The sequence below is a fragment of the Oryx dammah genome, unplaced genomic scaffold (assembly GCF_014754425.2).
Source record: "Oryx dammah isolate SB20612 unplaced genomic scaffold, SCBI_Odam_1.1 HiC_scaffold_12, whole genome shotgun sequence".
NCBI classification, from domain to species: domain Eukaryota; kingdom Metazoa; phylum Chordata; class Mammalia; order Artiodactyla; family Bovidae; genus Oryx; species Oryx dammah.
The window spans coordinates 35,171,398-35,189,752 of NW_024070196.1; the positions used below are offsets into that span (position 1 = coordinate 35,171,398).

Below are 18,355 nucleotides of genomic sequence, written 5' to 3' on the forward strand. Positions count from 1 at the left end.
GGATTGGGAAAACCTACACTAGATTCTCTAGGAACTAGAAAAAGACAGTAAATAAACAGTAAAAAGGATGTAAGACTGAATTCCTGTAACATTGTTTACAAATGTTATGATCTAAGGCAGTACATTAACCACCCTTAGCCTCATTCTCTCTATAAAATGAGAATACCTCTACCTAAGTGTAAGATGATTACACCCTAAATACTAGTTCCCTTGCCTTAGCAGGTCAAATTCTTACTAGTCATATTGATTTATAACAAACTTTATTCTTTTTAAATAATCTTTCATTTCATAGTATGATATAATGTTCATCATCATAATAAAAACAGCTCATCTCTATTGAACAGTTGCTATCTTCTAGGTACTGTTCTAGGCACTTTACTCAGAGAATTTCATTTAATCCTCACAACAAACCTAGCAGTCAGAGCCCAAGATTATATAACTCAGAGGAAGACTAAAATCCAGGTCTCCAAATACTAGTTCTTTTTAAACACAAAGTAGAATTACTTATCAATTTTATCAATAAATATAATGGCCATTTCAAAAGCAAAAATGTTATTAATCCCTGAAAACAAAAATGTATCAAAAGGGTCCAGGTATTTCTTTGCATTTTACAAAAAACTGATCAACAGTCATACTTTAAATGCAGTATTTAATTGTTAAATTTTGGAACACTAGATTTCTCACTGACATTTATCTCTCCTGGAAATTTTAAAAGCTGTTTTTAGGTTTCATTCATTCTGATGACACTTGGAGTCAAACAAAATTTTAATTAATACATAATTTAAGAAAGGTATAATCAACTGGCTCTTTTAAATCTCTCTACATTAATAATGTTCTACACTTGAAGGCAGAAATCTTCTTCTCATACTTCTTGTCATCTAACATTCATATAATGAGCTTCCCAAATTCATTTGCTAATAAAGTTGTTCATTGTTATTCAGTTGCTAAGTTATGTCCGACTCTGTGACGCCAAGGACTGTTGCAAACTAGGCTCCTCGGTGCTCCACTATCTCCCAGTTTGCTCAAACTCATGTCCATTGAGTCAGTGATGCTATCTAACCATCTCATCCTCTGTCGCCCCCTTCTCTTCCTGCCCTCAATCTTTCCTAGCATCAGGGTCTTTTCCAATGAGTGGGCTGTTCGCATCTGAGCCTCAGTTTTAGCATCAGTCTGATGAATATTCAGGGTTAATTTCCTTTAGGATTGACCAGTTTGATCTCCTTACGGTCCAAGGGACTCTCAAGAGCCTTTTCCAGTATCATAGTGAGAAAGCATCAATTCTTCGGCACTGAAACTTCTCTACCGTCCAACTCTCATATCCGTATATGTGAAAATCATGGCTTTGACTGTATGGACCTTTCTTGGCAAAGTGATATCTCTGCTTTTTAATACACTGTCTAGGTTTGTCATAGCTTTCCTTTCAAGGAGTAAGCATTGCCCAATATATGTAAGTACAGACGTAAAAGGCTCTTAACAAGAGTTAATTTATGAGGGAAAAAAGTAAATAAATGTTGTAGAACAGTGTAAGTCTCCTGAACAAATAGCTAATTGAGACTGATTCTCCAAAGGGAAATCAAGAAAAAGGCACTATTTAATTATGCAATTGGGACACATGTTATTTGTAGTTAAAAAATCTAAGTGCTACCAAGTGCTACCAAGGCCTTGTAATATACTCAGAATCAAGTCTATTGACCTTTCAAAAATTGTTCAGGGATTTTTATTTCCTTCATGTATTTAACAAACAAGATTTAGATGCTACAAATTTAATAGTACTAGATTATATTAGGCTAAAACTTCTAAGCAACAAAATAATAGGGACATATTTTACCATCACCTTTTCACTCCTTAATAATCTAAGAATTCCTCTGGATAAGAAGGATCCATGTCTAGCTAGTCTCTTCCTTAAAGAACTTGGATCAGTTATTCTTGACCCTCATTCAAGAATTTTGGTGAAGAGCAAAACACTTTAAGGAGATATTAACATTTCATGATAAAATGAAGTAATTATTTTCTTCAAAACAAAAGACTATAAACAATTTAAGACGGCATCCCCATATCAATGAAAATTCTGAAGTGGGCAATCCGAGTAGGCCTAGTTTACAGCCTGCAGTTATCTCTGGATACTGCAAATGCCTTCATTCCTCTCATAAGCTGTGATAAATGTTTATTATACATAAGAATCTTCAAGAACCCTCTTGGGCCACATTTGACAAGGCTATTTAATAAATACAAGGGACACTAGACTGGAAGTTAGCAGGCCTGTTTTTCTGTCCTGATTTTAACAGTTACAATCACAGGAATTTATGATTTTTCCATCTGCAAAATGAGGGGGCTCAAAGGACATTCAGTCCAGTTCATTTCAGTTCAGTCGCTCAGTCATGTCTGACTCTTTGTGACCCCATGAACTGCAGCACGCCAGGACTCCCTGTCCATCACCAACTCTCGGAGTTTACTCAAACTCATGTCCATCGAGTTGGTGATGACATCCAGCCATCTCATCCTCTGTCGTCCCCTTCTCCTCTTGCCCCCAATCCCTCCCAACATCAAAGTCTTTTCCAATAAGTCAACTCTTTGCATGAGGTGGCCAAAGTAGCCGTTTCCAAATTGATGATGGATTTTGAGAAAAATCGGTTGTTTTCTGTGTTCCTTGGAATTCTGGAGTTAAGAGCATTGAGTGGGGTGGTGTTAGGTCAAATGGGCCTCCTCAACCCACCATTTCCCTACAGCTTTATCAGTTCACATTATCATTTTAAAACACCAAGGGGGAAAAAAATCTGCAATAAAACTTCTAATGCAAATATAAAATGGGGTGTGTTTGTTTGTTTTATCACAGACAAGCTATATAAATGAAGAGAACTTTTGTTTTGGCTCCACTGTAACCTTGCTTTCAAAATTTATGTTAACTAACATAAAAAGAAAAAAGATTAAATCAAAACAGCAAGACCTTACCACACAGACTGCAAGATTAACAGAATCATGACATATTGAGGAAAAATACTCCCCTAAAGTAATCTATCTCTAAGGCACAAACTAGATGGGACTTTTCAAACTAAATCAAGGATAGAAATACTGGGCATGCCCAAAATTAAGTGAATGTGTTAGAAATTTAAGTGAATGTGTTAGAAACTAGAACTGAACTCAAAAGAACCTGGCTCTCAGGAATGAGCTTTAACCACCTCTAAAGTGTAAGATATCTTCAATTAAGTACCACCTTTAAGACTTACAGTCAAATTAAAAAAAGAATCAAGAATATCTCTCCACAATACCTAAATGTAGGAAAGTGCTTCAAAACTCTGAATTTATTCAGATTTCATATTAATAAAAAGTCAAAACTTAAAAACAAAAGATTCCCAATGCACTAACATATTATCTAAAGGACATTTTATTCTCCTGTGAGAATGCTTATAGTAACTACTAAGAAATGAGGTAAAAAGGTTGGTTTAACAACCAAAATTCCAAAATCACAGGTAATGACACAGAGCCATTCTCAATCACAGATGACAGACTGCAAAAAGCTATTCCAAAGGCCCACAGAACATTTTTAATATAAGAAGTCACTCAGCTTCTATTCAAAATTATCTAATATACAACTCTAATTTTTAGAAAACTTTTCCAGAAATGGAATTTGCCCACTGTTCTAATAATTCTGGTTTCATTAACTCTGCAGATGTCAAATTCTAACCCATTAATGCCAACATTTTCAAGGTAGATAGAGTACATTATGTATTATATAGGAGGGATGAAAGATATGTGGGAGCAACGGATTGATAGTTTAAAAAAAAAAAGACTAAACAACAGTGAAACAATAGGGAAATCTAAAAATAATTTAGGATAGCTCACACTTTTGCCAAGTTTTAAAACTTTCAGACCTTTAAATCTATTTTCCCATAGAAAAAACAGTATACATCATGATGAGATTCCTAGGGGAGCTCACTCACACACAACCCAACACTTAGTTGGAAATTTCCAAAATCATACAGAAGCAACCACCATTTCAGAATCTCACTGGGGAGTCTGAAACACAGGTCCTCATACCTAAGAAAAGGTAGAGGGGGTTTCATTCTCTTTTGACCCTACACTCCCAGGTGGCACTTAAGTTCTCCTTAAAAGTAGTTATCAAAATATGGTCCAGGGACCTCTGGAGGGATCCTGAGACCCTTTCTTGGGGAACACAAAGTCAAAATTATTTTGATAATAGTATTATACTAAGATATTTGACTTTTTAAGAGTCATTTTCAAATGAGTGGACAATGGGGTTTTTAAAAGGCTATAAGAAGTATATGAATATGAAAGCAGAGGTGAGAATTCAATTACCTTCCATTAGGACAGACATTTAAAATATCTGCAAAATTTAAAATGATATCAGTCTTCTCACTATAGCTTTGCTTTGGAAAAATTATTCTTCATAAGGTGTGCTATTTATTTTAACATGTAATAGATTTATTATAAATATTTTTAATGATTAAAATGTTTCTATAATGACCAGGCTTAATTTTGAATGCAGCAAATATTAAACAGATACAACTTATAAATAAAAGCTCTTTGGAATCCTCTATTATTTAGAATGTAACAAATCCTGAGATCAAAAATGTTTGCGAATTACTATTCTAGAAAGTAAAGACAAGGTCTTCTCCTTGAGGCCACTGGTGTGGTTAATGTAGAGAAGAAAAGTTACAGGCACAGACAGGAGCATCTAGAGTTGTGAAATGAACAGGTAAGCAGAATATACTGAGATAAAATTCTGATGATAAAAAGCAGAAACAGAAGAGAGTCTAGAGTATGCATTTCCTCTTTTCTGCACATTCTTACCATAGTAGATAAATTTGAATTAGTAGCAATGTTACATAAAAGTATGAATAAAGCAAAGAAGCTAAAAAGATAAGTATCTTAGTAGAGTGATCAAAGAGTGCTAGGAAAGCCACTTTAACCACAGTATGGGATTAAGTCCACAGATGTAATAGGCGGTAAGACTAGAAGGGTCATACTGAGAATAACCCTAACTAAACAATAGATTAAGGAAACTAAATTTAACCATGCAGTGGAAAGCTGCTGAAGGATTTTCAGCCAAGGAATGTTGAAATCAGTTCTGTAAATTCCAAAGCTTTTAAAAATATTTTTATCTATTACAAAATGTGAAACATTTCAACATCTACAAATGAAAATTCTGATTATATTACTGAAGATTTCAAACACATGAAAAAATGAAACCCTGTTGCTTACCATGTTGCTTCTGCTTTGGATTATACATTTTCCACCACCGAAAAATTATAAATCCATCTTGAATTCTAAGCAAGATAAATTACAAAATTGAAAGCTTAAACAACAATTTAACTCATTTCTTAGTTATTATAAAAAGCAGGAAATTGATAATAGGGAAATACAGAAAACTGGACACTAGCATACATAGGAAAATAAAATGTTAACAGAAAAAGCTTTTTCTTTTTAAAGTGATATTTTTAATGAAGTTAAAATTATATAAACTAAAAGTCAAATCTTGAAAGGGAAATATTAGCACACAAAGGGAAAACTTTTAAAGATTTTCTTTCATTTCTATAATGACGTATCACTTCATATCCCCAAAGGGTGGAATTATAGCCTAACTTTTACTTTTAACTTGAAAATAGTTTTAGACTCACAAAGAAGTTATCTCTACTGTTATGAGTGAGGTATGAGTGCTGCCAAACTCTAGTACTTCTCAACTAATTTAGTGTCTCCAAATTTATCCAAGTAACAGATTTTAAGAAAATCACATGAATAGAGTAAGCTTTTCTTTCAAGGCAGAAGACAGAATATATCAAACATATGAACTATCATTTTTCATTATATTCAATTTTGATCTCTTTCATAAGGTAAAACTAGAAATGCTATTAAGGTTAAATTATTCTAAAAATTGACTATCTATAAAAAGGGGATAATGGATAAGAGAGATCAACACCCCTGATCCTTGCTTATATAACAAATGACCACAATGAATTCTATAGCAAAAATGGTCAAGCAATCTAATGCTCAATTTTTAAAACTAAGGATGATATGAGATTGTTCATTTCTGTAAGCTGCTATTCAAATATGATTTTTTTGGCCAGTGTAAACCTTAGCTAAATTAATTTACGGATAGAAACTTTAAAAAAAAAATCAATTCACCAGGTTTGAGTCACAGAAAAAAATGATTGCTGATTTATGGTTTTATTTGAAAATCCAACACTGTTACTATAAAAAAGCAAGCCATATTCAATTCAGTATTATAATCAAAAAAGTTTGTAATATTTCAGATTTAAGATGGATATTTATTTTTACCTAATAGACATGTCTTCTGTAATATAATAGATTTCACGAACCATGACTTTTCCAGAAAGAACAGAGAAAGAAAATGAACCTGTTGTGGGGAATAAAAAAAAAAAAAACCCAACAGCAATTAATGTAATTGTTTTGAAAAACAGTAGAGCCCTAAAAGTTTTAAATAATCTTCGCATTCAATTTATTCAATAATTAAATGTTCTTTCCCTACTTCTTTCCTGATATCATTACAGCCTTATTAATCTTGTCATTTCCCCCTCAAATATAACAAAAAGTGCCATAGATATCATTACTATGAACTGAGTTACTAAATAATTATTTGAGGATGTTAGTTTAACAGCTACTTCCTATGAATAATTCTCTTAATTAGGCACAGTCATTAAATGAACCCAAAGCAGTTCACTACTTTTCTCCATTAATTTTGGTGACTCCAGGAACCAGTCATTGCCTCAAATTAATGAGACTACCTATGTTTGAGAGAACTTTTATTTATGACCACTAAGAGGCGCTCTAAGGAAGAGCAGAAATATTCTATTAGGTGGTCCCTCACCTCTTTTTCCCAGTGGTTCAGGGTTTTTCCAAAGAATATGACTTCCTAATATACCCTCCTATCTACTTGCGAACTTCCCATTTATAAGTAGGTTAAATTAATAACAAAAGCTACAAAATGAAGTACACAAGATGATTCCACTTAGTTATAGATTTTTTAGGCATCAGATTTTTTAAAAATGCAAAACTTCATCAAGCATTAGAAATTTTCTTTGGATGGTAGAATCTTGAGAAATATCCAGTTACATATTTTATATGTGTCCAGATATTTCAAATTATTTTAATGAGGATCTCTTGTAAGCCAAAAAAGTCAAAAGGCTACTACAGAAACCCTTTGAGAAATAAGAATGAGATAAAGGACATAACCAAATGGTAGTTCAACTCTAGTCAGAGTACTATATTAGAGAAATTTCAGGTAGATTAGTTTAACTTTCATGAAACAAAAGTAAATTTCTAAAGCTATTGTGTGTTTACAAAATAAACTTACAATTTCCAGATTACACAGAAGAAAAAAATTACTCAGACTTACCAATATGAATATAGCCATGCTTGTATAACCTGTTAAGAACCAGTGTTAAAATAAGACCGACATTCCGAGAATTATAATATGTGAGATAAATAATCCATCCACAAGACAAAATAGTAGCTGTTGGAAAAAAAAATGCAAAAAAAAGGATCTCACTATACATTTCCTTTTGATCACCTTAACATTTTAATAAAAATTTGTTGATCATTTATCATGTTCAGAAACGAGAAGATCTTCTTCCATATGGTAACATATCCTCTTACAATTTAACACTTGAATTTTTAAAACCAGAGGTTGATTCTACTTTACCCACCTTTCAAATTCATTCTCTTTAGTCATTCACCAGAAAAATACAGATTTCAATCAGATCAAGTAAAATAATGTTTCAAGTAAAACTGCTTTCCTTTTATTATGTTTCATTTTACACTACTTTGTACAGTTTTATTTATTAAACATACACAAAGTGTTTTGGGAAGAGAAAGCCCATATTTCTGAATATTCTGGAAAAAAAAAAATCTACCTTTATTAGACTCAGAGTTCATTCCTAAGCTACTTCTTAAAGGCTACAGTCACTTACAAAGAAAACTGATGATTTTTTTACATCAGAGAAAAGTCACTTTTTAAAAAAATCAACAGTCTCTGCTTTTAAAATACTGTTGGAAAGAAGTGAGAAATTTAACCTACTTAAACGCATATCTATATTGAGTAGGCCACCAAATATCAATACTATTATGTTGCAGTTGGTAAGACAATAACTTACTTTTAAAGAACACCATTAAATACGCTTCAATACATGGTATTCTATACTTGACCATTTTTCATGAAAAGTTTATAGTCACTTATAAAATTTGTAATATTCCTCCCAAAAAACCTAGCTTACTAATAGATAAATGACAAAATATAAGAAAGTATTTTTTGATAAATTTTCTTTTACCTATGCATTTGAAAAGTATAACTATTTTCTAGACTAAGACAAAGTAATATAAAGCAATTTAATATATGTAACCTTTTAGCAACACTGTATTAAGTTTGTACTTTTAAAAATTATGTTAAAATACCTAAAACAAAGCAGTCACTGAGAGTCAAAATACATCATTAATTACTTATGGTAGCTTAGACTGATGTTAATAGCTTTGAGGTAGCAAGTGCTATGATTTGTCCATAAAAATTATTTCTAAAACAATTCTTTTGATGATACAATATTATTTTAAAGTTAAAGTCATCCTGTATTAATTTTTACCGTGAATAACTGTGTGAACAGCAAGTTGCTATGGGCTCTTCAGAAAGGCAAAGGTATTTGCTGAGAAAGCACGCTCTCATCTCAGAAAGTAGACCACCTGGGAGCTGTGGCCTTTCAGTGTATCATGTCACTCCCCGCTCCGTGCCCTTCCATATTGTAAGACCATTAATAAAATAGAGAGATTAAACAACCCCTCATTGTTTTCCTGGTTGTTGCTATTATTTTCACCTGAAAGAAAGGAGCTGTATACCATGCAAAAAAAAACCCAGAAATTCTAAATGATAGGAAAGGGGGCACACAGGATATAAGAAAGATGTCTGCCTTTAATTAAACTAAAAGATAATTTTCAAAGCTTTTTTCATGAAATTATATTTCATAGTATTGTTTTGTACTTCATTTTACTTTTAAGTTTTCATTATGATAATTTAGAATAGTTCATGTTCATCAATTAGGGGAGAAAAAACAAAGTTTAAATGGTAAGCCAATCCCACCTACAAACCATAAATCATTATAATTCCCTTATATACACTTCTCTATTGTAACCCTATCACACAACATCATGAAAGCAGCACAAGCCTACACTCAAGAAAAAGAACAGTTGTGTCACCTGTGTAAGTTATTTAATTTTTATGGGTCTCAATTACCCAATAGGTTAATAGGAAAATATCAGCTACCTTCATAAATCTGCTGTGAACATTACTGAGATAACATACGCAAAATGCCTATGGCACATGGTACACAGATGTTAATAAATATATCAAGAAATATTACCATTACCTCCCTTTCCTCTCTCACTCCATCTTGCCTTTCCTATTTTCCTCTCTGCACTTTTCTAATTCTTATGCTAAAATTCAAATCAAATAGCGTTCTTCCATGAAACATCTGGACAGTAACAACCTACAGTAATTGCTTCCTTCCTCAGTACTTGATGTGTTTCTCCTTATCTGTTCATATTCATTCACTCACTCATACATCTTCCCTCTCTCTGCAATTTAATTATATACTGCTTTGTATTATTTGTGTACACTGAGAAAAGTTCTGGAATATAAGACCAAAAAAAATCATTACTGGAAAATTCCACTGTCAGGTACATAAGGAGTGAGGAAAGAGATAAGATCTAATTAGGCAAGAACATTTACCATGAGGATTTATCACTTTATAATAAAACAAAAGTATCTCCGTGTATGTTAGGATGGGAAATCGAAGAGCTGATCTGAAACAGGAAAGAAAAGCTAGGTCTCTCATCATCCCACTTCCCCTAACACAGACAAGGAAGCAGTCTAAGGAAAACAGCCCTCAAGAGCAGTTTCCAGAGCAAATATTCATAGAAACACAGATTAAAATATTTGTCTCCAAAAAAACAAACAAATGGTATTGTAAGCACTCTAACTTCAGTAAACTACTGCTTAAAATCTGGCAGCTGTTAATCCATACACAAAAAATAATAAAGTACAAGAAAATATACTCTACTTACCAACAAGGAGCCAAACAACATTTGAATTGTGTTCTGTAAGAAAATCTTCTAGTTGAGTGATACTAGGAACAATACTCTCATTCTTCCTTTGATCCATTACTAAAATTTTTCCAGAATAGCATCTAAAAGGCCTGAAAGAGTTCCAAAGTTAAATTTAGAATTTAACCTATATAAGGGGAGAAAGGTGAATTTAATAAATGTGCAAGTTTATTAAATCATATTCTGCTTTCTTCAAAGACAAGAATGTAAAACTATAACAAACAATAATAACAAAGATGTCCATGTTTCTACATAAAATATAAAACAATGTATCATATTTTTAAAATCCTGATTTCACCAATCTAAGTATGAATAGAGATCCAAGTTCAATTACTAAACTCTGGCTCAAAATAAGAGGGACATAATTAGTCTTAAATCTAACCAAAGATATTTATTCTCAACAATCAAGAAATATCAGTCATCAATGTTAGACAAATTCATCTAGACTTGTACCCAAAACTACCACTTAATTATAATGTATTTATATATTAAGCTTTAGTAATCCTTCTTAACCTCTATCAGCTGTGTATTCCCATTATTCCATGAAGAAACAATCTTCCTAGTTTAAATTCATTCGAGATAGAATTTGGACACTAAGCAGATCTCCTGCTATCAGACTCTCAGGACAAAATATAATACATGTCAAATTGTGACCAGACATGTGCAAATGTATTTATGTGTGTGTAACTGAGTATGTGTATGTATGTGTACGTGTATATGTGTGTGTGCGTATATATATATATATGGACTAAGAATCAGCAAAAAGGAATGCAAGTTCTTTTTTCTATGATCTAAGAAACAGAAAATTATCCCTCTGAGAGTACAGTATGACTAACCTAACCCATCTATAACAAAATTACCTTGTGATAAATCAGGAAAAGGAGGAGAAAAGTTACACAAAGAAAGCTACACAGTTAATAATCCTTTACGACCAAAGAGCATACATGACTTTTATGGAGAGACAGAAAGAGATTTTAAAACAGAAAGATATGTGAGGACAACTTTCTAGTTGAAATTCCATACAGTTAGCTTATCACCTTCGCAAAATGTTTTTCTGTTTACTCACCACAAATCCTATCTTCACAGGTCACAAAACAAGTTTAAAAACTGGATGAGACAACATTGCAAAATACTGTCTACAAGAGGATTACAACATTTCATATTTCTGCATTGTTGAAAACACTATAATTTAGAGGCAAATTTAAATTCATTTTAAAAAAATGAGTTGTTTCAAAAGGTTTATTATTAAAAGTATATGAAAACCTAGGGCAAAATTGCTAGAGAAACTTTAATGTTTTCATTTTTCAGTAAACTTTTTTTCCTATGGTTTCAGTTCAGTTCATTTTCAGTTCAGTCGCTCAGTCGTGTCTGACTCTTTGCAACCCCATGAATCCCAGCACGTCAGGCCTCCCTGTCCATCACCAACTCCTGGAGTTCACTCAGACTCATGTCCATCGAGTCAGTGATGCCATCCAGCTATCTCATCCTCTGTCGTCCCCTTCTCTTCCTGCCCCCAATCCCTCCCAGCATCAGAGTCTTTTCCAATGAGTCAACTCTTCACATGAGGTGGCCAAAGTACTGGAGCTTCAGCTTTAGCATCATTCCTTCCAAAGAAATCCCAGGGCTGATCTCCTTCAGAATGGATTGGTTGGATCTCCTTGCAGTCCAAGGGACTCTCAAGAGTCTTCTCCAACACCACAGTTCAAAAGCATCAATTCTTCGGCACTCAGACTTCTTCACAGTCCCAACTCTCACATCCATATATGACCACAGGAAAAACCATAGCCTTGACTAGATGAACCTTAGTTAGCAGTAGTTAAAATAATATATTTTGAGCAAGTACAGAAGTAAAGGCTAAGACCTAACAAAGGCCCTAAAGTAAAGCAGACATCCTGGCCTAAGGGAAGTGTCTAAAAACAACCCTGGACACAGAAAACCCAGACTGAACTGGGGCTATACACTTTGCCACATTGCTTAAGTGCCACACCGCCAATCCCTTAAAGAAGAAAAAGTGGAGACTGATTCAAGAATCTACTGCATAACCTGCACTGAGCAAATGATGGAATAAAAAACAACCTGGTTGTTTCCTCTTTCCTACCTAAACAGTTTATGCTAAAAGCCACAAGGTGAAGTCAGTCTCTCCCATCAGGAAGCTTCCCTAAGCCTCTTACCCTTCTCCATCAGAGGGCAGACAGACTGAAAACCACAATCACAGGAAACGAACCAATCTGATCACAAGGACGACAGCCTTGTCTAACTCAATTAAACTATGAGCCATGTAGGGCCACCCAAGACAGACAGGTCATGGTGGAGAGTTCTGACAAAACGTGGTCCACTGGAGAAGGGAATGAAAAACCACGTCAGTATTCCTGCCTTGAGAACCCCGTAACAGTATGGAAAGGCAAAAAGACAGGACACTGAAAGACGAACTCCACAGGTCGGTAGGTGTCCAACATGCTACTGGAGATCAGTGGAGAAATAACTCCAGAAAGAATGAAGAGACAGAGCCAAAGCAAAAAAACACCCAATTGGGGATGTGACTGATGATGGAAATAAGTTTGATGCTGTAAAGAGCAATATTGCATAGGAACCTGGAATGTTAGGTCCATGAATCAAGGCAAATTGGAAGTGGTCAAACAGGAGATGATGAGTGAACATCGACATTTTAGGTATCAGCAAACTAAACACTAAAATTCAAATTGGTGAATTTAATTAGGATGACCATTATACCTACTACTGTTGGCAAGAATCCCTTAGAAGAAATGGAGTAGCCATCATAGTCAACAAAAGGGTCCGAAATGCAGTACCTGGATGCAATCTCAAAAATGACAGAATGATCTCTGTTCGTTACCAAGGTAAACCATTGACTATCACAGTAATCCAAGTCTATGCCCAGACCAGCAATGCTGAAGAAGCTGAAGCTGAACAGTTCTATGAAGACCTACTAGACTATCTAGAATTAACACTGAAAAAAGACGTCCTTTTCATTACAGGGGACTGGAATGCAAAAGTAGGAAGTCAAGAAACACCCGGAGTAACAGGCAAATTTGGCCTTGGAATGCAGAATGAACCAGGGCAAAGGCTAATAGAGTTTTGCCAAGACAATGCACTGGACACAGCAAACACCCTCTCCCAACAACACAAGAGAAGACTCTACACATGGACATCACCAGATGGTCAATACTGAAATCAGACTGATTATATTGTTTGAAACCACAGATGGAGAAGCTCTATACAGTCAGCAAAAACAAGACTGGGAGCTGACTGTGGCTCAGATAATGTACTCCTTATTGCCAAATTCAGACTTAAATTGAAGAAAGTAGGGAAAACCACTAGATCATTCAGGTATGACCTAAATCAAATCCATTATGATTCTGATAGAGTGCCTGAAGAACTATGGATGGAGGTTTGTGACACTGTACAGGAGGCAGGGATCAAGACCATCCCCAAGAAAAGGAAATGCAAAAAGGCAAATTAGTTGTCTGATGAGGCCTTACAAATAGCTGAGAAAAGAAAAGATGTAAAAGGCAAAGGAGAAAAGGAAAGACATATCTATTTGAATGCAGAGTTCCAAAGAATAGCAAAGAGAGATAAGAAAGCCTTCCTCAATAATTAATGCAAAGAAATAGAGGAAAACAACAGACTGGGAAAGACTAGCAATCTCTTCAAGAAAATTAGAGTTAAAAGGGAACTTTTCATGCAAAGATGGGCACAATAAAGGACAGAAATGGTATGGACCTAATAGAAGCAGAAGACATTAAGAAGAGGTGGCAAGAATACACAGAAGAACTGTACAAAAAAGATCTTCATGACCCAGATAATCACAATGGTGTTATAACTCACCTAGAGCCAGACATCCTGGAATGCGAAGTCAAGTGGGCCTTAGGAAGCATCACTATGAACAAAGCTAGTGGAGGTGATTGAATTTCAGTTGAGCTATTTCAAATCCTAAAAGATGATGCTGTGAAAGTGCTGCACTCAATATGCCAGCAAATTTGGAAAACTCAGCCATGGCCACAGGACTGGAAAAGGTCAGTTTTCATTCCAATCCCAAAGAAAGCCAATGCCAAAGAATGCTCAAACTACCACACAATTGCACTCAACTCACACACTAATAAAAAGCCAGGCTTCAACAATATGTAAACCATTAACTTCCATATGTTCAAGCTGGATTTAGAAAAGGAAGAGGAACCAGAGATCAAATTGCCAACATCCACTGGACCATCGAAAAAGCAAGAGTTCCAGAAAAACATCTACTTCTGCTTTGTTGACTATGATTGTGACTATAAAGCCTTTGATTGTGTGGACCACAACAAACTCTGAAAAATTCTTAAAGAAAAGGGAATACCAGACCACCTGACCTGCCTCTTGAGAAACCTGTATGCAGGTCAGGAAGCAACAGTTAGAACTGGACATGGAACAACAGACTGGTTCCAAATGGAAAAAGGAGTATATCAAGGCTGTATATTGTCACCCTGCTTATTTCACTTATATGCAGAGTACATTATGAGAAACGATGGACTGGATGAAGCACAAGCTGGAATCAAGATTGCCAGGAGAAATATCAATAACCTTAGTTTTGCAGATGACATCACCTTTATGGCAGAAAGTGAAGAACTAAAAAGCTTCTTGATAAAAGTGAAAGAGGAGAGTGGAAAAGTTGGCTTAAAATTCAACATTCAGAAAACTAAGCTCATGGCATCCAGTCCCATCACTTCATGGCAAATAGATGAGGAAACAGTGGAAACAGTGACAGACTTTTTTCTTGGGCTCCAAAATCACTGCAGGTGGTGACTACAGCCATGAAATTAAAAGACGCTTACTCCTTGGAAGAAAAGTTATGACCAACCTAGACAACATATTAAAAAGCAGAGACATTACTTTGCCAACAAAGGTCTGTCTAGTCAAAGCTATGATCTCTCTAGTAGTCATGTATGGATGTGAGAGTTAGACTATAAAGAAAGCTGAGCACTGAAGTATTGATGCTTTTGAACTGTGGTGTTGGAGAAGACTCTTGAGAGTCCCTTGGACTGCCAGGAGATCCAACCAGTCCATCCTAAAAGAAATCAGTCCTGAATATTCATCCAAAGGACTGATGTTGAAGCTGAAATTCCAACACTTTGGCCACCTGATGTGAAGAACTGACTAATTTGAAAAGACCCTGATGCTAGGAAAGATGGAAGGCAGTAGGAGAAGGGGACGACAGAGGATGAGATGGTTGGATGGCATCACCAACTCAATGGACATGAGTTTGGGTACACTCCAGGAGTTGGCGATGGACAGGGAGGCCTGGTGTGCTGCAAGCCATGGAGTCACAAAGAGTCGGACATGACTGAGTGACTGAACTGAACTGAACTGGAGTAAGGCAGGCATATGTACTGGGGAGGAGAGGGACAGGAGTCTCAGTGGCCAAAAAAAGACTGTCAAAGCCAAATAAAACCTGAAATACTCTAAGTCTCCATTTGTGTGGTGAAAAGGGCAGAGGGAAAGCAGCAGTATCTTAAGGTATCAAAGCCACAGCAGGATGAGGAGTACTTCCCAGGTGCTGGAGCCTGGGTGGGAGGATGAGGGCATCCAAGGCAGGGGGAGAGGGCAGGAGCAGCCCAGCTCAGGCACCAGAGTCTGGGCAGCAAAGAAGGTCATTCAAACAGGGAGGCCTCCTAGTGCAGGGTGTCAGAACCCAAGAGGAAGGCATCAGACCCCAAAGAGATAAGCAGAGCTTCCATGCAGAAGGGTGATCTGGAATATGACAGGAGCAGGATAAGGAGGACAAACACCTGGGAGGTGGCTCATGTAGGAGATGCAGGAGGGAGTTAACCTAGTAAGTATATCAAGAATAATGGAAGCCAAGTTTCTCACTGTCAGAGGATATATAAAGGAAGAAAATCAGAATTAACCCTGTGGTGTTGGATAAAAACTAGAGGTATGGCTTTCAATATAAATGGATATAGAAATAGCTATAGCTGCATATATATACATGTATATGTGTGCATAGTTCATTCACAGACCCTAAGAGCAGCACCTCAATATAAATGAACAGAAGCCTTCTCTTCTAAAAACCATTTTCTCTTTTAGAGGGGTCCTTGAAAAAATGGCTAATTCTACAACTAGGGCAGGGAAAGTCAGGATGAGCTTTTTTTCCATAAATGAAAAAAGTGTTCAAAGAATGATGGAAAATGTCAAAAGAAGTAAAAACCAGCTTTAAGAGGCTCCCATTGGCAAAATCTGGGACAATTTAAGCACTGCTATAAATAATAGTAACAAACCACACCCATTTAATAAATAAAAATTTATGAATCATACCAATATAAATAATCAACTAAATTTTGATGAGCAACAGCATGCTTATATTTTAGAATAACTGGTCTCCAAAAGAACTATCAATGAAGAAGGGGAAAAGAGGAAGTTTGAGACAGCTGACAATTAAGTGATCAAAGTTCCTGTGGGCTTAGTTGTTGTGTAGGACTCTCTGCAACCCTTTGGACTGTAGCCCACCAGGCTCCTCTGTCCATTGGGTTTTCCAGGCAAGAATACCAGAGTGGGTTGCCATTTCCTTCTCCAAGGGATCTTCCTGACCCAGGGATCAAACCTACATCTCCTGTGTTTTCTGCTTTGCAAGCATATTCTTTACCCTCTGAGGCATCAGGGAAGCCCAAGTGATCAAAGTAAACACCATCAATACAGGTATAAATCAAAGTCATTTACTTTTTAATAAGGAAAACAGCCTAGTGTTGGTGGTATAGTGGTGAGCATAGCTGTCTGCCAAGAAAAGTCTCACTTCCTTGATATTCCTTCAAAGACACATAACCTGAATCTAATCTATCCTGCTTCTCTCCTCTCAATCATAATGATTGATAGAGATTGTTTTATTCATCTTTGTATGCACAACACCAGTGACTTGAACACAGCCATTAATTTCAAGTACGTCATTTTAAATGGTATTTTTATCTATTACACAAAAAGTAACACTGATCTACACGTTTTAAGACATGTTCTCTCAGTATTTTCATGATTCACTTATGTTCTGTTCATTCTTCCTGAAATCCATGGGACTCGTTTCAAAACTGCTGTCCACATTAGAAAAGAAATTGTGGTAATTACTATTTTAGTGACGTACAAAGAAAAGCACAAAACTGTGAAACAGTTTAATCAAACACAGCAACGGCCAGAGATTTATCAAAGTTCCTAAAACCACCACCACTATCACAATTCTTAGAAATAGCTTTTCAAAAAACAAATTTATTTTTCTAAGTGAATTATCTGTAAAATCTTTTCAAATACTATATTCAACTTATTTTCTCTCCTACTCACATGAAGGAACAAAACTAACATCTAATACTTGCATCATCAGATTTTTAGAGACAGGAACTCCAAATCTTGATTTGGTCCTACAAGAATAGAGGTCAGCCTACAAATCAATTAAAAAAAATACAAATAATCTGACAGAAAAATAAGAAAATATATAAACAGGTAATTCACAGAAAAAGATAATATCACCAGCAATTAGCAACAATCACAACTTATCACTCACTAGCCATAAAAGCAAAAATTTTTAGAAAGATTATAAACAACTATATGGCAAAAGTATGGGGAAATGGGCACTCTCACAGTTGACAGAAGTAAAGTGCCTTTGAGAAGAACAATTTATCAGATACTACAAAAATGTACATGTTCTGATTTGAAAATTTCAGTTCCAGGGCTCTATTTCTCAGAAATACTTAGAAACAAAGATGTTTTTTCAAGGACAATCATTGCAGCATTATATATCATACTTAGATAATAGAAAAATGTCAGTTAATAGGAAGATATTTAAATTATGGAACACCCTTACCATATATAATACTCTTACTATGTGAAATAATATGCAGCCTTGTTAAAAGAATAAAACAGCTCTATAGGGAATACAGAGAAATGTTCAGGATATATGTAATGTTAGGAGGAGAAAAGCAAGTTGAGCAAAAAGATGTATAGTACTCTACTTATATTTAAAAAAAAAAGACTATCCATTATATGTAATACATATCTAAACCATATAGATATACCACATACGTACATATGTGATGTGTACATGTATATACTTTTATTAATCTGCAAAAACATTAGCAAAGCCATTACTTCTGAGAGATAACTATTATTTAAATATTTTACAACTGGCTTGTAATTCTTCCTTAATTTAAAAAAAAGGGGGGGGGAGGGTGGTGGCTGGAAGACAGGACATGACAGCCAAGAAAGG

At 35.2% G+C, this 18,355-nt stretch overlaps 1 protein-coding gene across 1 annotated transcript in view; it reads right to left on the bottom strand.

Annotated features, from left to right (window-relative positions):
• The window catches only part of KIAA1109 (KIAA1109 ortholog), a 199,974-nt gene that overhangs the window by 171,478 nt on the left and 10,141 nt on the right, over positions 1 to 18,355 (bottom strand). Inside the window, exons 3-6 of the mRNA XM_040250561.1 lie at positions 10,084 to 10,214; positions 7,373 to 7,489; positions 6,295 to 6,373; positions 5,221 to 5,285 (exon numbers count right to left, since the gene is read on the bottom strand). Of these exons, the coding sequence (XP_040106495.1) occupies positions 5,221 to 5,285; positions 6,295 to 6,373; positions 7,373 to 7,489; positions 10,084 to 10,180 (358 nt within the window). The 5' untranslated portion in view covers positions 10,181 to 10,214. The remainder of the gene's footprint in view (positions 1 to 5,220; positions 5,286 to 6,294; positions 6,374 to 7,372; positions 7,490 to 10,083; positions 10,215 to 18,355) is intronic.